General features: G+C 38.2%; 2 protein-coding genes across 2 annotated transcripts; both read right to left on the reverse strand.

Moving 5' to 3' along the window:
• Positions 1-2,062: 2,062 nt before the first annotated feature.
• On the reverse strand, positions 2,063-4,869 carry LOC116599155 (olfactory receptor 8B3-like). The gene is made up of 2 exons (XM_032358850.1): positions 3,954-4,869; positions 2,063-2,085 (listed from the first exon to the last, which is right to left on the reverse strand). Exons 1-2 carry the CDS (start codon positions 4,867-4,869, stop codon positions 2,063-2,065), a joined length of 939 nt encoding a protein of 312 aa, XP_032214741.1.
• A 16,645-nt stretch (positions 4,870-21,514) lies between these two features.
• Positions 21,515-22,450, reverse strand: LOC116599290 (olfactory receptor 145-like). The gene has a single exon (XM_032359087.1). The coding sequence runs from the start codon at positions 22,445-22,447 to the stop codon at positions 21,515-21,517; it is 933 nt and encodes a 310-aa protein (XP_032214978.1). The 5' UTR covers positions 22,448-22,450.
• Between the last annotated feature and the right edge of the window lie 748 nt (positions 22,451-23,198).

The following is a 23,198-nucleotide window of genomic DNA, read 5'->3' on the forward strand; positions in this document are numbered from 1 at the left end:
CACCCTGGCTTAGCTTCTGCAGCAATGCCCGTCAATGGAGCAGACTTTTAAAAGTTCTGATTTTGTGCTCCATTGCTCCTCCACTTGCCGGGAGCCAGATCCTCCCCTCGTGGTCTATCTTCCTGTTGCTTTGGATTCACTTCTCTGTCAGTCCTACCTTTCAGAAAGTGGTTGATTTTCTGTTTCTAGAATTGCTGCTCTTCTTCTCTTTGATCTCCTGTTGGATTTGTAGGTGTTCGGAATGGTTTGATAAGCTATCTAGCTGATATCCTGCTACCTGATGTTGTCTCAGCCTGCTACTTCTCCACCATCTTGACTCCTCCCTCTACCTTTGGAAATTTTAATTTTAGGTTTCTTTGAAGTATCTTCTTAGTTCTATCTCTTATTTAGAATCTTCCCAATATATTGTATAATATTTGAAACTTCTAGACTAACTGAATTAGGTAAGAAAAGGGAAATTTCATTATGTAGAATTTTAGAAAAGGATCTAAGGTAAACAGAAAATTATTAATTATATAAGTTGTTTAAATTCTTGCTAAGAAATTTTGCAACATGGAGCCACTGGGTGGCTCAGTCAAGCATCTGTCTTTGGCTCAGCATCCTGGGATCGAGCCCTACATCAGGTTCCTTCTCAGTAGGGGGCTTGCTTCTCCCTCTGCCTGCCACATCCCCTGCTTGTGCTCTCTCTCTCTATGACAAATAAAATCTTTAAAAAAACAAAACCAAAAATCTCCACAACTGCTTATTATACTGAAAAGGAGAAACTGGGCTCCCTTAAGAGGCATCCTTGTACCAAACCTGGCTCCCACGTGAAGAAGTTCTGATTAAATGAGAAAGCTTCAAGTAGAAGTTATGATGTATTAAAAACAGATCAAAAGAATGGAAATCCTGTAAGTAAAGGCAATGAACAACTACATTTCTGAAAAACAGAACTCAGAAATGTGCCCTAGCAAATTCTACAGTGTCGTGATACATATTTTTGTAAGAGAAGTGCAGTAATGGGTAGTTTAAGGTATTTCGGTATAACTGTCTTACCAATGACCCACTTAGAGGAAAACACCTTTTGCCTCTGATATTTGTTAGATCATGGATTCTCTAAACAGCCTAGAACATAACTCGTGATAAAGGAGGGAAAGAACACTGGGTCTCCTGATTTGCCTAAGGTATCTTTTGGGGGGAAAAAAAATTGTACTGGTTGCTTTTCAGAGATAAACTGTAGGAGGCATTGGATGAAGCAGGCACTTAATTAGGAGGGTTTTGTGTTAATGCAAATAAGAGACAATAATTTCTCAAATCAAGGTGGTAGTGTCATAGTTGTGAAAAACAGGGTATTATGTCTATACTGTATATATGTTTTATGTGTATGTATATATTATATATTGTGTTTTAATCTAGTACTCCATTTCAAGTCCAACTTTCAGAATTGCTGACAATTTCCACTATGATCTTGCCCCTCGTTACATGTCTGTCCTCAGCTCCTTCAACTCTCTCTATTATTCCTTCTATTTAATACAGTAGTACTTTCTCTATTCCCAAACATGCCAGAAGTATCACCTTAGGAAATTTGCACTGGACAGTAAACTTCCTTAAAAAGATACCTTTTCATGGGCAGCACTTTGGTGGCCCAGTCCATTAAGCATCTGCTTTGGCTCAGGTCAAGATCTCAGGGTCCTGGGATTGAGCGCAGGACAAGCTCCCTACTCAGTGGGGAGTCTGCTTCTCTCTCTCCTTCTGCTCCTCTCTCTCCCCCACTAGTACTCCTGCATGCTCCCTGTCTCTGTCAGAGACCAAAAAAGATTTTTTCTAAATACTCACTTTAAACATTACCTTCTCAATGAATTAGGACCCATGTCCACAATTTTGCATTCTCAATTTTTGCAAATTCTCAAATTTTGCAAAAAAAAAAAAAATCTCTTTGCATTCTCAATATTTAACACATTCCTTCACATAGGAGTTTTCTCCTCTTTGGATTGCTTCTTCTTACATATCAGGTAGCTGGGATGTGGCTACTATGAGTAAATCTCTTAAAATGCAAGTTTAATTTGACTGACTCTAAAATATTCTATTTGAAGATTCTGCTTAAGTCTTATTTAATTTAAATATTTTTATTTTAAGATGAGAGTAAATTTATGGTCATAAAACTGGTTGGGTTCCTGGGGGAACACATCTGCCTCTTCATTTCCTACTAAGGGAAGCTGGCACTTCAATATTTATTTTCTTTTAATTCCCTGTTCAATTTTCCATTCATTTTGATGAAGTATTTGTAACCTATTGTACCTCAGGAAATTAATTTTAAAAAAAATTCTAAATGTAGATACAAACCAAGCCTTAGAGTTCTCAATTAATATTTTGACCACAGGTCTAAGTCAAAATTAATTAGAGGAAAAGAGTGAAATGAAGCAATGACCTAGATATGGAAACTCAGTTTATTAAAAAAAAAATGGACATTGTTAAATTTAGTGGTGTTTAAGTAAAATCAAATACAAAAGCCATGTTTTCCATTTTTTCATTGCATAGCTGCTGAATGTTTACTACTGCTTATCTGTTTGAATAAAGTCATATATTTTGAATAAGGAGAAAACTCCTGTTTTAAATCTCATGAATCATTAAGGAAGGCATGTGATTTTATGAGGACTGGGTAAAATATGCAACTGACAAATTACTGAATACTACATCATAAACTAATGGTGTACTATATGTTGGTTAATTGAGTTTAAATTAAAAATATCAATAAATAAATCTCATGTATCGCAGTACAAAAAAGAAGGAAGAACCTGTTTTCCTAAACAAAAAATAAAAATGTAATACCCAGCATGAGAGAAATTCATGTGTCATCCTGGAACAATGTAGAAACAACCTTCAAACTAGAAATGTTTTCTCATAGTCCTTTTTTATTGAAACAAAATAATAGAGTAGAAGCAATGGATATCATAAAGAACAGTAGAGTTGAAATCAGAAGACTAAGAGGATACTCTAGACCTTGTCTTTGTGCAGCTGTGTGACTTTGGGTGAATTATTAAATACTCTGATCTTCACTTTCCCATCCATACAGTAAATATGTTTTGTTGATCAGTTATGTGCTACTTTGACTGTCTAAAAATAAAACCGACTATTTGCCAAAAGAAGCCTCCTGTAAAATGATTACAGATGCAAAATAGATTAAAAATAATAGTCTTTATTAAAACTTCTATTTCTGCCATTTAAAAAATGAAATAATCTTGGGACACCAGGTGGCGCAGGTGGTTAAGTGTCCAGCTCTTGGTTTCGGCTCAGACTGTGATCTCAGGATCTTGATCTGAGTCCTGATATTGGTCTCCATGCTCAACACAGAGTCTGCTTGGAATTCTCTCCTCCTCTCCCTCTTCCCTGCTCCCTCTAAAGTAAATAAATTAAAAAAAAAAAAAAACCACAGATATATTCTTGCCAATCAGAGCAAAGAAACAGGAGTATACAATTACTATCACATGATCTGATTTGTACTTCTAATAGCAAGTGGCAGATAAGAACAAGCCCAATGCTACAGTGTCAACTCTGTTGTTTCTCAATTCAATAATTTAGAGACTATTCATTTTTTTCAGTGGAAAAAAGAAGTTCACAATGAAAAAATTTTTAACTCAGATAATACATTCCTGTTGATAAATAGGAAAAAATTGAAGGAATTTTGCCAATGATTAAAAAAAGAAGAAAGAAAAAAGAAAGAAAAAAGACCTAAATATAAAGACTGGAAGTAAATTACAGAGAGAAGACTCAAATCTCTTTTACCATGTTCAGAAAAAAAAAGAAGCAAAGGCCACCCCTGAAAATATTTTCATAAAACACATAAAAGTTCCCTGCTAGAAAAAAAACAAAAAAACAAAAAAACAAAACAAAAAAAACCTCCAAAAAACAAAAAACCTCCCTGCTGTGTAACTAACTGCAGAGAGACATTCTTTCCTATTAAAACTGCCTCCTACTCACAATTTTCCTAAGGGCAAGTTTAACATCTTTGTTTCTCAAGCTGTAAATGAAAGGGTTCATCAAGGGAACTGTATTGGTGTAAAAGATAGAAGAGATTTTCCCCTCATCCATAGAACCAGCAGAAGATGGCTTAAGATACATAAAAGCACAGGAGCCAAAGAATAGAGAAACAGCAATTATGTGGGAGCTGCATGTGCTGAAGGCTTTGGATCTGCCCTCAGTGGAGCTAATGTGCAGGATGCTGGATAGGATGAAACCATAGGAGACAAAGATGGTGACACTGGGCACAATCACATTGATGCCTGCCACAATCAAGACAACCAGCTCATTCACATAGGTGTTTGTACAGGAGAGCTGGAGCAGAGGGAGGATGTCACAAAAATAATGGTTGATGGTGTTTGCATCACAGAAGGTCAGTCTCAGCATGCATCCTGTGTGAGCCATGGCACCTGAAAATGCCATCAAATATGAACCAAGCATAAGGATGGAACACACTTTAGGGGACATGGCAACGTTATATAACAGTGGGTTACAGATGGCCACATAGCGATCATAGGCCATTGATGTCAGCACATAACATTCAGAAATAGCAAAAAAACAGAAAAGGTAAAGCTGGGTCATGCACCCAAGGTAGGAGATAATATTCTCCTTTGATGTGAAATTAATCAGCATTTTGGGTGTAAACACAGAAGAATAACAGAGGTCTATGAAGGACAAATTGAAGAGGAAAAAGTACATGGGGGTGTGCAGATGTGAACTGAGCCCTATTAGAATTATCAAGCCCAAATTTCCCAACACAGTGACCACGTACATGACTAGAAAGAGACAGAAGAGGGGGAACTGGAGATCTGGAAGGTCTGTGAGCCCCGCCAGAATGAATTCAGTCACAAAGGAAGCATTTCCATGGGCCATTCTTCTCTAAGGGGATCTGTGAGCATAGAAGGAAAAAGTTAGAAAGAGAAAAACCCAGATTTTTCCACCATCTCTTCTCCCAGGTGTGGTGTATGCACAGGGAAGATAAAACATTAGTCCAATCTGGATGCACAAACTCCTTCAATTATCATATTACTGAGTGACTCAGACTGCCCCTTATTGGGCTCTGTAAGCTAAATAACAAAGAACTTCAAAACAGCCTATAGAGTAAAGGGAAATACTGCCAAATGTAAACATAACTGTTGGGGGGGGGGGAGTTAAGGGAGAAGTTTGCACCAGGACAGAACTATCTTTCTCTCCTCAATTATTTTCATTCACTTGAGCCCTCTCTTCAGCAATAAAACTGGAAACTGAGACCTGGAACTGGCTTCTAATGCAGATTGAACTTGGTGTGATGGAAACCAAGTAGATTGTTTCTAATCCAAAACTAAAGAACCAGTCTACAGGAAGTTACTGCTCCATGTCACAGAATCAAAGTCACAAATCTGTAGTAGCAACACAGACAGAATGCATTCTTTGACCACCACCTACAATATCTCTAAACACTCCCAGCTCCTGACAGATTTTTCTCAATTTCACTTGAGACTCAGGACTGCAAAACTGGGGAATGTGACATACGTTTGATACTCAGAATTCCATCTCAAAAAAGGAGGACATGAATAAAAATGAAATTTAGAAGTTCACCCACCTTAAGCCAGAAAACTTTGGTGCTTCCTTATCATTATTACTCCCATTGTCATGGAAGGACAATTTCAGACTGTGAAATTTGGTTCCTTTAACTCAAAGAAAACGCAGCCAACACTTAATTGCTGATATACGCTAGAAAATCTTTTAGAACTGTAGATCATAATTTCTGATTATGACTTTGAGTTCCCTTAAACAGTAGACAAAAACAGTCTTTACTATTATCATTTTTGCCTCTTGGTAAGTTACAGAAGATTTAATGTGTGTGTGATTATATAATGTACTCGGTTGTAAACAAGGCAGAATCTTGCTCAGTGTCTTCCCCAAGGAAAATCTCTAAGTGTAATCAGAAACTGTGGGGATTCTATAAACACCCTGGACCATAATCTGTCTTTAGTTCCTTAGGGATTCAACAATTTGATCTTTTCCCTTCCCTGTAGGGATCATACCTCTCCTCAAGGAATAGCCAAGATCCATTTCCCATTCTGCAAAATGGTGGAGGGGGAAGCCTTAATCTCTACTTTTCTACATGACACACTAATTCAAAAACAATTTGCATACTGATTCCCTTTATAAGAAATCTAGAAACTGGCTAAGATGGTCAGGCATCCAGTACATGCATGAAACCAGACATATTGAAGCTGTTAGGAAAATTAAAGATAACCTCTTGTCATAGAACCTATGTTGGCCTAGCGCATGTGATTGGGACAAAAATCCCCCAGTTCCTAGCTATTCCCTGGAAAAGGGAAGAGGTGTACCATGCATCCAAAGCCTCAGGAGCTACCCATAAAACTAGCTTTTGTACTGCATGTCTCAGAAAGGTGAGGGGACATGGAATATGGCATTGTTTAGCTGCACAAGGTAAGAGAGAACAGGGACTGCAGTTTGGGTTGGAAATCACAATAGCCACCTGCCCACCATACACACATCCCACTGACTCAGCACACAGCTATCAGTAGAAAACTCTTTTCCTCCAATCATGCATCTAATGACCCAACTTGCAACTGCCCCTCAGAACAATGTATTACTTAAACTATAACCCCTGGAGGATTTTACTAGTTACCAAGCACATTTAGACACGGCCTTAAAAAAACCAAACTGGCAACAGGTCTTTGGGGGAAAGGACAAAGGGAACTTTCTAGGAGCAAGAAACATGCAATTTATCCCATACAATAAAACCTATAAGAACATCAGTGAATTTTTCAGCAGAATTCAATGGATTTCAACAGAAATCTTGCAGGTCAGAAGAGAGTGGGATGATCTATTCAATGTACTGAAAGAAAAAAAAAAAGGGTCCACCAAGAATAGCATAAATACCAAAAGAGAAGAGAAAACATTTTTTTCTCACATGAAGAAAAAGCTGGAGAAGTTCATCACCACTAAACCTGCCCTATAAGAAGTGTTGAAAAGAAAGGACACTAAATAACATCACATTACCTTAAGAAAGTCTAAATAAAGTGGTAAAGGTAAACACATAACAGTACAGTATATTGCATTATAAAAGTGGTGGGTAAATTTCTTTTACTTTTGATATGGAAGTTAAAAGATAAAAGTATTAAAAGTAGCTATAACTAAAAATGTTAATAGACACAAAACACATGTATGCATTAAATAAAGCCTTTTTTAGTGACAAAAGCAGAATGTCAGAAATATTACTTTAAATCAAAACTACAGCCCCAATAATATACATGAGTATATGACCAAGTAGGAAAATATGTGAGGGTGTGTGTTAGGCTTACACATGGACACCAAGAAGGAAAGCTATTACAATAAACACCTATACTGAAAAAGAAGAGACACTTGAATCAACAACCTAATTTTATACCTGAAGGAACTAGAAAGAAAAGAACAAATCAAGCAGAAATACATCAAATAGAAAATAGAAAATAATAGTAGACTCACTGAAAATAAGAGCTGTTTTATAAGATAAAATTGGCAAGCCCTCAGCAAGTCTAAATAAGAACAAAGAGAGAAGATCCCAATAAGTAAAATTAGAAATGAAAGAGGAGACAATAAAACTGATGTCACAGAAATAAAAAGTAAAGGATATAAGATTATATGAACATTTATACACCAACTAGATAATCTAGATGAAATGAATAGATTCCTAGAAACATACTACCTGCTAAAATAAATCATGAATACAAAGAAATTCTGAACAGAACCATAGGGGGTATCATGATTAAATCAATAATCTAAAACCTCTCTAGAAGGAAAATCTAAGCTTCTAGTATAAATTCTACCAATTATTTAAAGAAGAATTAACACCAGTCCTTCTCAAGTCCCATAAAACTAAAGAATAGGGTAGAATTTCAAATCCATTCAATGAGTCCAGCATTACCCTGATACCAAATCCAGACAAAAATAGTACAAGGAAAGAAAATTAGAAGCTAGTATCCCTGATGTATTCTGAATTCATCTGAAGAACACATAAGCATATATTTACACAACACTTATATTTAGAGGTTGAGAAGGGCAGAAGCATCATTCTTTACTTATACAGAGGGGATTCTGTTAGTAGTAAAAAAGCAATCAGTCTCTGAATTTTTACAAATGTGAAAACTGCTTAAAATAAGACATGGCTCCAAACTAAAAACAATGACTTTTACCTACCACAATTATAGATTTTTATTTTAATTTTTTATTTAAATTAATTTGTTAACATATAATGTATTAGTTTCAGGGGTAGAATTTAGCGATTCATCAGTTGCGTATAACGCCCAGTGCACATTACATCAAGTGCCCTTCTTAATGTCAACTCTAAAGGTAAAAAGATAGAAAAGACCACTTGGGCACATAGTCTCTTTGGGCTATTATAACAAATCCATGGATTGGGGGCTTATAAACAAGAGAAATTTATTTCTCACAGTTCTGGAGTCTAGGAAATCCAAGATCAAGGCACCAGGAGATTTTTTATCTCTGGTGAGGTCTCTTTTTCTGCTTCATAGACTGTTTGTCTTCTTGCTCTGTCCTCACATGACCAAAGGAAAAAAGGGAACTCTCTGATATCTCTTTTATAAGGGCACTGATCCCATTCATGAAGGCCCAACCTTCAGGACCTAATCAACTGCCAGAGTTCTCACTTCCTAATACCATCACACTAAGGATTAAGTTCCAACATAGGAATTTGAGAAAGCCACATTCAGTCTATAGCAGACTTCACTTTAAAAGTCTTTCTTTATGCTCTATGATCTAAGATCTATATCTAAGATCTGTGTTTAGGATATTTCCAACATACTGTATATGATTTTGAAACTTCTACACTCACAAAATTAGGTTACAAAAAGTGATGAAAATTCAAAATGGAAAATTTCAGAAAGGATCCAAGGTAAAGAGTAGATTACTAATTATATGAAATGAGGTCAAAAGTCCTGCTAGGAAACTCCACGACTGCATGTGGTATTTAAAAAGAGGCACTAATTTGTGGAGCATAACAAATAGCATGGAGGACATGGGGACTTAGAGTGGAGAAGGGAGTTGGGGGAAATTGGAAGGGGAGGTGAACCATGAGAGACTATGGACTCTGAAAAACAATCTGAGGGTTTTGAAGGGACGGGGGGTGGGAGGTTGGGGTACCAGGTGGTGGGTATTATAGAGGGCACGGGTTGCATGGAGCACGGGGTGTGGTGCAAAAATAATGAATACTGTTATGCTGGAAATAAATAAAAAAATAAATAAAAAATAAAAAAACAAAAAAAAAACAAAAAAAAAAAAAAAAAAAAGAGGCACTAAAGGAGACAAGATGTTGGGGAAGTAGGAGGAGGCGCATTTTCAACCTGTACCCTAAAGTGAGTTTATTACCTGCCAAAGAACTCCAATCACCCATGAAATCAGCCTGAGATCAGAATTATACCTGTCTGGATCTCTACAGGGGGAGAAGACACCAGTGGGCAGGTAAAGCGGAGTGGGAACGGCGGACTGATATCGGAAGATAAACAAAAGAGGGAGGAAGCCACCAGAAGTGACCGGTTGGAAAGTAATACCCCAATATGAGTGAGAGTGCCCTGCATCTGGGGACCAGCATTAACTTGGAGACTGGTTGAAAGCACTCCAAAAGAGCAAAGGATCGCGGGGGGATATTGTGGGAATCGGGGTGCCTAGGGACAGGGGCTTAAGTCCCCGGTCCCTGGACAGCATCCCCGGCGCTGAGGCAGAGAGAGTGCGGCGGAGAAACCAGCTCTTGGTCCCTAAGCCGCCAGTGCGCCCGAGAATGCGTGGGTTCTAGCTCCTGTGAGGGGATGGGAGCCACGCCGGTGGGCAGAATGCGCGAGCCCTGCTACAAAGCCTGAGATACCCGCGCATGTCCCTCATGCTCCCCTGAGTTACAAAGGCCCGGCCGGGGCTCTTTGACCTGCGCCATTGTTTCAAAGCCTAAGCTGCGTGCCCCAAACTCTCCCCTGACAGAGGTGCACAAAAGCCCAGCCTGGTGCTTATGGACTTGCGCCCCGTTCTCAGTGCCTCTGAAAGAGGTGCGCACAAGTGGGGCACTCCCAGCCTGGGCCAGCGGCAAAATCTCAGTGTGCGATCGCTGCTTGGAACCTCTCTGGCGGTCGGAGCTCCCAGACAGCCACCACTGCCTTGGCTTTGGGTACAAGCAAAAGATCCTGCGCCCCCAGGGTCTGCAACTTGGAATCTGCTCTGCCAGTGGCCAAGGGGGAACTTATTTAGGCTCTGCACCCAGACTGAGGCTTCTCTCTGAGAGGGAGATCAGGGTGCGGTTTGTTTTCCTCTAAAACTACAAAAACCATCAAAGGTGGTCAAGGTGAGAGAAAAAAAAAAAGTGAACAAGCATAAAAACCGCCAGAAAACAAAAGCCTGAAAACAACCAGTTTCCTCAGAGCCCAGCCCCTTGAGGGGGGCGGGACGACTTAACTCAGGAAACATCATTGACTGACAACCCACGTGGCAAGCCCCTCCCTGAGAAAACAAACCAAGAAAGGAAAAAAAAAAAAAAGGACTACAAGAGAACAACCACTACTTCATAGGAAAACTTGTATTGTTCACTCGTTCCTACCATTTCGGTTCATTTTTTTTTTTTTTACACATAGGCAATTTTTTTAACCTATTTACCATCACAGCAAGCTGTACAGTACATCAAATTCCATAATACCTTTCTAATCTTTCTAACCTGAACATACACCTATGTTTTTCTTTTGCATTTTTATTTTTTGAATTCCTTTTTTAAAATTTTAGTTTAGTTTAGTCTAGTTTATTCCTTTTTATTTTTATCCTCTAATATTCATATAGAGTTAAACTTCAAAGTAATCCCCTTTCCCCAATCAATACTACCCCTATAGGTAAACCAATTTTTAATCCCCTTTATCTTGGGAAAGTTGAGTCCTTTAACAAAGATATCAAGATACATCCAGAAAGAATCAAAACAACCTTCCTTGCACACACTGAGAATTTATAAGAACTCTCCCATCTTCTTCCACCAGTGTTTCTGTGTTTTTTGTGTTTGTCCTGACAGCATATAAATTTTACACTTGGGGTTCTTTTTGACGAGGTTCTTTCTTTATTTGCATATATATATATATATATATATATATTTTTTTTTTTCCTCTTGTCATATACTTGTATCAGTCTTTTTATCTCTTTTTGTTTGTCTACTTCATAAATCTTACCTTGGGGCCCATCTGAGCTGAAACTTCTTTTTCATCTTCCCTTTCTTTCCTGTCTCTCTCTCTCTCTCTCTCTTTTTTTTCTTCTTTTCCTTTTTTTCTTTTTCTTTTTTTTGGCTCTTGTTTGGGTGGGGAATCCTGATTGCTCAGAAGTGTTCCAAGGTGCACCTTGACTGCACCACAGTTGATACATCCAGCTACATCTCTTCAGATGACCAGGAGGAGGAATGCCCAACAGAAGAAAAATACAGAGGATGGACCTTCTGCAACAGAGCTAATGGAAACCAACATAGACAATATGGCGGAAAGAGAATTCAGGCTAACAATTATCCAGGCAATAGCTAGGTTGGAGAAAGCCATGGATGACCAAACGGAATTGATTAGGGCTGAACTGAAAGCGACCAGACAGGATGTTCACAATGTTAGGGCGGAGCTTAAAGCTACCAGGGAGGAGGTTCACAATGCTCTCAATGAGTTCCAATCTAATCTAAACTCTCTCAAAGCTAGGGTAACTGAGACAGAAGATAGAATTAGTGATCTGGAAGACAAACAGAGAGAAAGGATCAGGAGGAAGCCTGGAACAAACAGCTTAGAAACCACGAAAACAGAATCAGGGAAATAAATGATGCCATGAAGCGTTCCAATGTCAGAATTATTGGAATCCCTGAAGGGGAGGAGAAAGAAAGAAGTCTAGAAGATATAGTGGAACAAGTCCTTCATGAAAATTTTCCCGATCTCGTGAATGGAACCAGCGTTCATGTACTAGAGGCTGAACGGTCTCCACACAAGATTATACATTCCAAAAAAACATCACGACACCTGATAGTCAAATTGAGGAATTGTAATTGTATGTATAATCTCTTGAAAGCTGCCAGGGCAAAGATGCTCTTTACTTACAGAGGGAAGCCCATCAGAATAACGTCAGACCTGTCCACAGAGACCTGGCAAGCCAAAAATGGCTAGCAAGGTATATTCAGGGCACTAAATGAGAAGAACATGCAGCCAAGAATACTTTACCCAGCAAGACTGACATTCAAAGTGGATGGAGAGATAAAGAGTTTTCAAGACCAGCAAGGCTTAAAAGACTATGCAACCACCAAGCCAACACTGCAGAAAATATTAAGGGGGGTTCTATAAAATAGGAAAAATCCCAAGAATAGCATTGAACAGAAAGATAGAGACAGTCTACAGAAAGAAAGACTTCAAAGGTAACTCGATGTCAATAAAAACGTATCTATCAATAATCACTCTCAATGTGAATGGCCTAAATGCACCCATAAAACAGCACAGGGTTGCAGATTGGATAAAACGACAGGACCCATCCATATGTTGTCTACAAGAGACCCATTCTGGACCTAAAGATACACCCAGACTGAAAGTGAAGGGATGGAGAAGCATCTTTCATGCCAATGGGCCTCAAACGAAGGCTGGGGTAGCGATTCTCATATCAGATAAATTAGACGTCAGACTAAAGACTGTAGTCAGAGATACAAAAGGACACTACATAATCCTTAAAGGGACTATCCACCAAGATGATCAAACAATTATAAATATCTACTCCCCCAATATGGGAGCAGCCAATTACTTAAGAAAACTGTTAATCAAGATAAAGAGTCATATTGATATGAATACACTAATCGTAGGAGATCTTAACATGCCTCTCTCAGAAATAGACAGATCTTCGAAGCAGAAAATCAATAAAGAAACAAGAGCATTGAATGACACATTGGACCAGATGGACCTCATAGATATATACAGAACATTCCACCCTAAAACAACAGAATACTCATTCTCCTCAAGTGCACATGGAACCTTCTCCAGAATAGACCATATACTGGATCACAAATCAGGACTCAACTGATACCAAACGACTGAGATGATTCCCTGCATATTCTCAGATCACACTGCTTTGATACTGGAGATCAATCACAAGGAAAAGTTCAGAAGGAACTCAAACACCTGGAAGCTAAAGACCACCTTGCTTAAAGAATGCTTAGATAAACCAGGAGATCAAAGAAGACTGAAACAATTCATGGAAACCAATGAGAATGGAGACACTTTGGTCCAAAACCTATGGGATAGAGCCAAGGCGGTCCTAAGGGGGAAATACATAGCCATCCAAGCCTCCCTCAAAAAAAAAATGAAAAATCCAGAACACAGCAGCTGTCTCTACACCTTAAGGAACTGGAGAAACAACAACAAATCAAACCAACTCCACACATAAGAAGGGAAATAATCAAGATTAGAGCAGAGATCAATGAGATAGAAACCAGAGATACAGTAGAACGTATCAATGAAACTAGAAGCTGGTTATTTGAAAGAATCAATAAGATCGATAAACCATTGGCCACACTAATCCAAAAGAAAAGAGAGAAAGCCCAAATTCATAAAATTATGAATGAAAGGGGAGAGATCACAACTAACACCAAGGAAGTAGAAACAATCATCAGAAGTTATTATCAACAGTTATATGCCAATAAGCTTAGCAACTTAGATGAAATGGGCATTCCTGGAAAAAATTAACTCCCAAAATTGAACCAGGAAGAAATTGACAACCTGAATAGAACGATATCTAATAACCAGATTGAAGCAGTGATCAAAAACCTCCCAAAAAACAAGAGCCCAGGACCTGACGGATTCCCTGGGGAATCTACCAAACCTTCAAAGAAGAAAGAACACCTATTCTCCTGAAGCTGTTTCAAAAAATTGAAGCAGAAGGAAAACTTCCAGACTCTTTCTCTGAAGCCAGCATTACCCTGATCCCCCAACCAGGCAAAGACCCTACCAAAAGGGAGAATTTCAGAGCAATATCACTGATGAATATGGATGCTAAGATTCTCAACAAGATCCTAGCCAACAGGATCCAACAGCACATTAAAAAGATTATCCACCATGATCAGGTGGGATTCATTGCTGGGCTACAAGGATGGTTCAACATTTGCAAATCAATCAATGTGATACAACAAATTAATATGAGAAGAGAGAAGAACCACATGGTCCTCTCAATTGATGCAGAAAAAGCATTTGACAAAATCCAGCATCCATTCCTGATTAAAACACTTCAAAGTATAGGGATAGAGGGAACATTCCTGAACCTCATCAAATCTATCTATGAAAGACCCACAGCAAATATCATCCTCAATGGGAAAAAGCGTGCAGCCTTCCCATTGAGATCATGAACACGACAAGGATGCCCACTTTCACCACTCTCGTTCAACATAGTATTAGAAGTCCTAGCAACAGCAATCAGACAACAAAGAGAAATAAAAGGTATCCAAATTGGTAATGAAGAAGTCAAACTCTCTCTCTTCGCAAATGACATGATTCTTTATATGGAAAACCCAAAAAACTCCATCCCAAACTACTAGAACTCGTACAGCAATTCAGCAACGTGGCAGGATACAAAGTCAATGTGCAGAAATAGGTGGCTTTCTTATACATTAACAATGAGAATACAGAAGGGGCAATTAGAGAATTGATTCCATTTACTATAGCACCAAGAACCATAAGATACCTGGGTATAAACCTAACCAAAGAGGTAAAGGATCTGTACTTGAGGAACTACAGAACATTCATGAAAGAAATTGAAAAAGACACAAAAAGATGGAAGACCATTCCATGCTCTTGGATCAGAAGAATAAACATTGTTAAAATGTCTATAATGCCTAGAGCAATATATACTTTTAAATCCATTCCGATCAAAATTCCACCGGTATTCTTCAAAGAGCTGGAGCAAATAATCCAAGAATTTGTATGGAATCAGAAGAGACCCGGAAACGCTAAGGAAATGTTGAAAAACAAAAATAAAGCTGGGGGCATCACGTTACCTGATTTCAAGCTTTATTACAAAGTTGTGATCACCAAGACAGCATGGTACTGGCATCAAAACAGACACATAGACCAGTGGAACAGAGTAGAGAGCCCAGATATGGACCCTCAACTCTATGGGCAATTAATCTTCGACAAAACAGGAAAGAATATACAGTGGAAAAAAGACAGTCTCATCAATAAATGGTGCTGGGAAAACTGGACAGCTATATGTAGAAGAATGAAACTCGACCATTCTCTTACACCGTACACAAAGATAAACTCAAAATGGATAAAAGACCTCAACGTGAGACAGGAATCCATCAGAATCCTAGAGGAGAACATAGGCAGTAATCTCTTCGATATCAGCCACAGCAACTTCTTTCAAGATATGTCTCCAAAGGCAAAGGAAAGAAAAGCGAAAATAAACCTTTGGGACTTCATCAAAATCAAAAGCTTCTGCACAGCAAAGAAAACAGTCAAAAACACAAAGAGGCAACCCACGGAATGGGAGAAGATATTTGAAAATGACAGTACAGACAAAAGGTTGATATCCAGGATCTATATGAACTCCTCAAACTCAACACACACAGAACAGATAAACATATCAAAAAATGGGAAGAAGATATGAACAGACACTTCTCCAGTCAAGACATCCAAATGGCTATCAGACACATGAAAAAATGTACATCATCATTAGCCCTCAGGGAGATTCAAATTAAAACCACATTGAGATATCACCTTACACCAGTTAGAATGGCCCAAATTAGCAAAACAGGAAACAACATGTGTTGGAGAGGATGTGGAGAAAGGGGAACCCTCTTACACTGTTGGTGGGAATGCAAGTTGGTGCAGCCTCTTTGGAGAACAGTGTGGAGATTCCTCAAGAAATTAAAAATAGAACTTCCCTATGACCCTGCAATTGCACTCCTGGGTGTTTACCACAAAGACACAGATGTCGTGAAAAGAAGGGCCATCTGTACCCCAATGTTTATAGCAGCAATGGCCATGGTCGCCAAAGTATGGAAAGAACCAAGATGCCCTTCAACGGACAAATGGATAAGGAAGATGTGGTCCATATACACTATGGAGTATTATGCCTCCATCAGAAAGGATGAATACCCAACTTTTGTAGCAACATGGATGGGACTGGAAGAGATTATGTTGAGTGAAATAAGTCAAGCAGAGAGAGTCAATTATCATATGGTTTCACTTATTTGTGGAGCATAACAAATATCATGGAGGACAAGGGTGTTAGAGAGGAGAAGGGAGTTGGGGTAAATTGGAAGGGGAGGTGAATCATGAGAGCCTATGGACTGAAAAACAATGTGAGGGGTTTGAAGTGGCGGGGTGGTGGGAGGTTGGGGTACCAGGTGGTGGGTATTATAGAGGGCACGGATTGCATGGAGCACTGGGTGTGTTGTAAAAATAATGAATACTGTTTTTCTGAAAATAAATAAATTGAAAATAAATAAATAAATAAATAAATAGGAAATGTCCCATGGGGGTGGGGGGGAAGAGAAGGTTCAGCCCAAATGGGCCCCAAGGTAAGGTTTACAAAGTATACAAACAAAAACAGACGAACAAAAAGACTGATAAAAGTATATGACAAGAGAAAAAAATATATATATATAGGCAAATAAAGGAAGAACCTTGTCAAATAGAACCCCAAGTATAAGATTTATATATTATCAGGACTAACACAAAAACACAGCAACACTGCCCACTGGTGTCTTCTGCCCTTATAGAGATCCAGACGTGTATAATTCTTTTTTTTTTTAATTTTTTATTTTTTATAAACATATATTTTTATCCCCAGGGGTACAGGTCTGTGAATCACCAGGTTTACACACTTCACAGCACTCAGCAAAGCACATACCCTCCCCAATGTCCATAATCCCACCCCCTTCTCCCAAACCCCCTCCCCCCAGCAACCCTCAGTTTGTTTTGTGAGATTAAGAGTCACTTATGGTTTGTCTCCCTCCCAATCCCATCTTGTTTCATTGATTCTTCTCCTACCCACTTAAGCCCCCATGTTGCATCACCACTTCCTCATATCAGGGAGATCATATGATAGTTGTCTTTCTCTGCTTGACTTATTTCGCTAAGCATGATACGCTCTAGTTCCATCCATGTTGTTGCAAATGGCAAGGTTTCATTTCTTTTGATGGCTGCATAGTATTCCATTGTGTATATATACCACATCTTCTTGACCCAGCAATTGCACTATTGGGTATTTACCCTAAACAGACGTGTATAATTCTTATCTCAGGCTGATTTCATGGGTGATTGGAGTTCTTTGGTAGGTAATCAGCTCACTTTAGAGTACGGGTTGAAATGGCACCTCCTCCTACTTCCCCGCCATCTTGTCTCCCCCCAAGCCTTATTTATATTTGTGGCATACTCCCCAATGCCACATGTTGCTAGGTACTCAGAGGTACAAAACACTGTGTGTGTGTGTGTGTGTGTGTGTGTGTGTGTGTGTGCCTGCAAGTGAATGTGTATGTGTGTGTCTCAGTATATATGTGCATGCATGTTTGTATGTGTTTTTCCAAGCAAATGTTAAAAGCAATAACTATTTCCTTTTCCTAGATTCAAAAGTACTTCCTGCTCAGCACCCTTCCTCTCAGGACCTGGAACCAGGAACCATCTACCTGAAAGTGGGTTCCATATCATACAATCAATATCTCATATAATATAACTAGAACATTGTGTGTAGGTGTTTTGTGTGTGTGTGTGTGTGTGTGTGTGTGTGTGTGTGTATGTGTGTGTGTGTTTAAGAAGGCAGTGTCAGGAAGAGTACAGAATGAGGTTCAATAAATTTAATAAATTTAGGGATTTAGGGATTCAGCAATTAAAAGGACATGGAACTCAAAGCTTCTTGTACTTCTGCTTTTCATGACACCTGAACAACAGTGAACCTGATCATGCCTATTCCAAGTCTGGTCTGAGCAACACCTGCTCATGTATAGAAAGTTTACATGAAACAAATTCAGAATGTAATCAACGTTGTTTCCAGTTCTGAAGTTCTGAAGTAGGAGGATCATTTTTGTTATTGCTTAGAAAGCCAAGCTTGCACACTGATTCAGAGACAGCTCTGTCCTAGGACATAGGTACAGACAAATCTCATGGCTTTCCTGCTTAGCTCCTAGCTGGGACTATTTCAATAGACTCATACTTCCTCTTATACCTTCTTTTATTGCCATTCACATAACTCAAAAAAGGAAAAACCATAAGGGATATTCTATGTTATGTGTGTGACAGACCTGACTTGGTTCTCTGGCTTAAAAAAAAAAAGTCCCTATACCTGCATAGTGTTTAAACTACTAATCAGAAAACTGTCACCTAGTTGCTTTTACAAAATCTTTGCAAATCTGAACTTTAATAAATTGTGTTTTCTCACATTTATAACAATTTTAATGAACTTCCCCCCAAATAATTTGAAAAGTGGAATTTAGTTCAAAAGGTAGTTTATCCTTTCTGAAATAAAAAATTGCCATTTCTGAAAGTCTTTTTGAAATTGAAGCAGATTGCATTTGAATTCTGAGACTTCTTAAAAGAAGATTAGTGACCAGTGTTAATATATACTTTTAGGTACCTCAAATAGTGATATAATATGAACAAAATGGATGCATCTTTGTAATGTCTATAACAGTTCCTGAATATCAATAGAGAACATTTACATATTGACACATGTGTTTCAATAGGCAAAACAATTTCATCAAAAGAGACAGGAAATAAAAGGAAACAAACAAACAAAACCTACAACCAAAACCAACTATTTTATAGAAATGGAACTTGTTAAATGAAAATAAAGCATGTCGATATAAAGATTAGGGGATGTGGTGTCAGAGGTCATTTTCTAAACTGAGTTCAGTTAGCCAACATATATAGTACATCATTAGTTTTTGATGCAGTGTTCAGTGATTCACTAGTTGCATATAATACCCAGTACTCATCAGATCACAAGCCTTCCTTAATGTCTATCATTTAAAACCATAAGTCAGTGACTGTCTGGTGACAGATGGCAACTACACTCTATGGTAAAGATTTGATAATGTATATAAATGTCAGATCACTATGCTTTATGCATGAAACTAACAGAATATTGTATGGCAACTACACTTCAATTTAAAAAATTATTTTTTAAAAATTAATAAATAAACCATAGTCAGGATTTTAGGGATACCAAACATCTAAAACAAAAACAAGCCAACACACCAGTTATGCTAAGTTTAACAATACCTAAATCTTGAGTGGAAATTAGAAAACAGGTAAAATAATAATTATTATTAAAGTTATCTTAGAAATATTTAAATTATCACCTGATTAAGGACTGATGATTTTTGAAGTAGTCATCTGTTTGTGTTTCCTCAAAATAAAAATAATCCAACATCCTATACCAGAAAATAAATTCTCACAATTGGACTTTGTTAGCCAATTAAATAACCTGACTGGTGTTCTATAACACCAGCATCCATTTTTCCAAAGAAGACATACAGATGACTAACAGACACAGAAAAAGATGCTCAACATCACTCACTATCAGGGAAATACAAATCACAACTACAATGAGCTATCACCTCACACCTGTTAGAATGGACAAGATCAACAACACAGGAAACAACAGATATTGGTGAGGATGAGGACAGAGAAAAACCCTCTGACACTGTTGGTGAGAATGCAAACTGGTGCAGCCACTGTGGAAAACAGTATGGAGGTTCCCCAAAAGAATAAAAGTAGAACTAACCTATTACCCAGCAATTGCACTACTAGATATTTACCTAGAACACAAAAATACTGATTCAAGGTTTATATGCACACCGATGTTTATAGCAGCATTATCAACAACAGCCAAATTATGGTAAGAGCCAAGATATCCACTGAATGATGAAATGATAGAAGAAGATACACACACACACACACACACACACACACACACGTATACATATAATGGAATATATATATATATGTATATATATATATACACATGTATACATATAATGGAATGTTAGCTATAAAAAAAATGAAATCATCCCTTTAGCAAAGATGTGCATGGAGCTAGAGAGTACTATGCTAAGTGATGTAAGTCAGTCAGAGAATGACAAATACCATATGATTTCACACATATATGGAATTTAAAAAAACAAAACGAATATGGGAGGCAAAAAGAAAGGCAAACCATAAAACAGATTCTTTTTTTTTAATTCTAAAATTTATTTATTTTATTTTATTTTTTCAGTGTTCCAAGATTCATTGTTTATGCACTACACCCATTGATCCATGCAATATAAAAAAGATTCTTGACAAAAGACAACAAACAGGATGCTGTAGGGGACTTGGGCAAGAGATAGGTTAAATGAGAGATGGAAATTAAGGAGGAAATTGGTTGTGATGAGCCCTGGGTGTTGGATGCATGTGACAAATCATGAAATTCTATACCTGAAACTAATATGACACTGCATGTTAACTACCAGGAATTTATATAAAAACTTGAAACTAAAAATAAATAAATTAGAACAAAACAGACTACAAACAGTGGTAGACATGATATCAGAAGGTTAAGAATTTAGACTAAATCTTTACAAAGCTGTGTGACTTTAGGTAAATCTAACTACTCTGAGTTTCACTTACCTAGCCATACAATAAAAATGTTTTTTTAAATGATCAGTTACATGTTGGTTTGACTGTACAAAGGTAAAAGAGAAAAGTCTGCCAAAATGATGACCATTCACCATGTTGTAGAGGAAAAAATAATCTCAAAATGAAAATGGGAAAAAGGAAAAAACATGTTTATTATGTAATGCTACTATTAAATTAGGAGAAGGAAATGAAAAGGGGGGAGATTGAAAGGGGAGATGAACCATGAGAGACTATGGACTCTGAGAAACAAACTGAGGATTTTAGGGGAGGGGTTTGGGAATGGGTAGCCTGTTTGTGGGCATTAAAGAGGGCACCTATTGCAAGGGGCACTGGGTGTTACAGGCAAACAATGAATCTTGGAATGCTACATCAAAAACTGATGATGTACTGTATGGTGGCTAACATGACACAATAAAAAAATAAACAGAACAAAAACGTGGAGAAGAATGGGATTGGGAGGGAGACAAACCATAGGTGACTCTTAATCTCACAAAACAAACTGAGGGTTGCTGGGGGGAGGGGGGTTGGGAGAAGGGGGGTGGAGTTATGGACATTGGGTAGGGTATGTGTTTTGGTGAGTGCTGTGAAGTGTGTAAACCTGGCGATTCACAGACCTGTACCCCTGGGGATAAAAATATATGTTTATAAAAAATAAAAAAAATTAATTAAAAAAAAAGTGGAGAAGATATTCTGCTATTGGTGAGGAAAACTAAAAGACCTATTATATAAAGAATAAAAATAAATTGTGAGACTCAAATATCCTTTAACATATTAGGAAAAAATACTAAGAAGACTGCCACTTCAAGTATTTTATTTAAGCACACAGAATCCCCCCATGTGTAACAAACTACAAAGACAGACACTGTTGATTAAAACTGTCTCTTGCTGAAAGTTTTTCTCACAGCACATTTAATGTCTTTGTTTCTCAAGCTGTAAATGAAAGGGTTCATCAAGGGAACCACATTGGTATAAAAGACAGAGGAGATTTTTCCCTCATCCATAGACCCAGCAGAAGATGGTTGAAGATACATAAACGCACCTGATCCAAAGAAGAGAGAAACAGCAATTATGTGGGAACTGCATGTGCTGAAGGCTTTGGACCTGCCCTCAGTGGAGCTGATGCGCAGGATGCTGGACAGGATGAAACCATAAGAGACAAAGATAGTAATAGTGGGCACAATCACATTGATACCCTCTAAAATGAAAACCACCAGCTCATTCACGTAGGTACTGGTGCAGGAGAGCTGGAGCAGAGGGAAGATATCACACAAATAATGGTTGATGGTGTTTGCATCACAGAAGGTCAGTCTCAGCATGCATCCAGTGTGAGCCATGGCATCCAAAAATGACACCAAGTATGAACCAAGCATAAGGATGAAACACACTTTGGGGGACATGGCAACATTATATAAGAGTGGGTTACAGATGGCCACATAGCGATCATAGGCCATTGATGTCAGCACATAAGCTTCAGAAATAGCAAAAAAACAGAAAAAGTAAAGCTGGGTCATGCATCCTCTGTAGGAGATAATATTCTTCTTTGATGTGAAGTTAATCAGCATTTTGGGTGTAAACACAGAAGAATAACAGAGATCTATGAAGGACAAATTGAAGAGGAAAAAGTACATGGGGGTGTGCAGGTGTGCATTCAGCTTGATTAGGGTCACCAAACCCAAATTTCCCAACACAGTGACCATGTAAGTGACTAGAAACAGGCAGAACAGAGGGAGCTGGAGATCTGGTAGGTCTGTTAGCCCCACAAGAATGAATTTGGTCACAAAAGAAGCATTTCCAGAAGCCATTCTTCTCAAAGGGATCTGTGAACACAGGAGAAAACTGTTACAAAGAAAATAATTCAGCATTTCCCACTATATCTCCTCTCACAGGAGTTGGGTTTGTACTGGAAATGTCTGAGACTAGCCCAACCTGGACTCACAGAATCTGCTTTGTCATCATCATGAATCTAGTGACATGGACATTCCTTTATTATAGTCTTGATATACTGTATAAGCAAAGACATGCAAAACCTGGCCTACAGTATGAAGGCCAGTGCTTCCATATGCCAGCAAGACTGCTGTGAAAACCAAAGGTTAAGGGAGAAGATTGGACCAGGAGAGAATCACCTTTTCTCATTTCACTTCCTTGACCATGTGACCCCTCCCCAAAGCAGTAAAATGGAGGCGGCAACCCCACCAACCCGGTGCTGACCTCTAATGGGGTTTGGATGTTGTGTGGTGGGAATGAAGAATTTTGTTTCTTATTTTGAACTAAAGAGTCAGAGCCTAGAAGAGTTTAAATTCCTGCCCCACATCATAAAGTAACCGTCAATGAAATTGACCAGTAAATTGCATTCTTGAAACCTAATAATGTCTCCGAACCTTCCCTGCACCACCACTCTCCCCTAAACAGGTCCTTCTACCAATTTAATCTGAGTCTGAGGACTGCAAAAACTGGAAAGCAATCTTGAAACACTACATCAAAAATTAATGATGTACTGTATGGTGACTAACATAACATAACATAAATAAATGAAAAAACAAACAAACAAACAAA

Source organism: Mustela erminea, chromosome 9 (genome assembly GCF_009829155.1).
Source record: "Mustela erminea isolate mMusErm1 chromosome 9, mMusErm1.Pri, whole genome shotgun sequence".
Lineage (NCBI taxonomy): Eukaryota > Metazoa > Chordata > Mammalia > Carnivora > Mustelidae > Mustela > Mustela erminea.

Bases quoted from the DNA above. Each gene is read 5' to 3' on its own strand.
- LOC116599155 (XM_032358850.1), bottom strand. From the start codon at position 4,869: ATGGCCCATGGAAATGCTTCCTTTGTGACTGAATTCATTCTGGCGGGG. The intron at 2,086-3,953 runs GTAGGAGGCAGT...AAATTAAATAAG, and splicing joins TGCCCTTAGGAAAATTGTGA to ACTTAAGCAGAATCTTCAAA.
- LOC116599290 (XM_032359087.1), bottom strand. From the start codon at position 22,447: ATGGCTTCTGGAAATGCTTCTTTTGTGACCAAATTCATTCTTGTGGGG.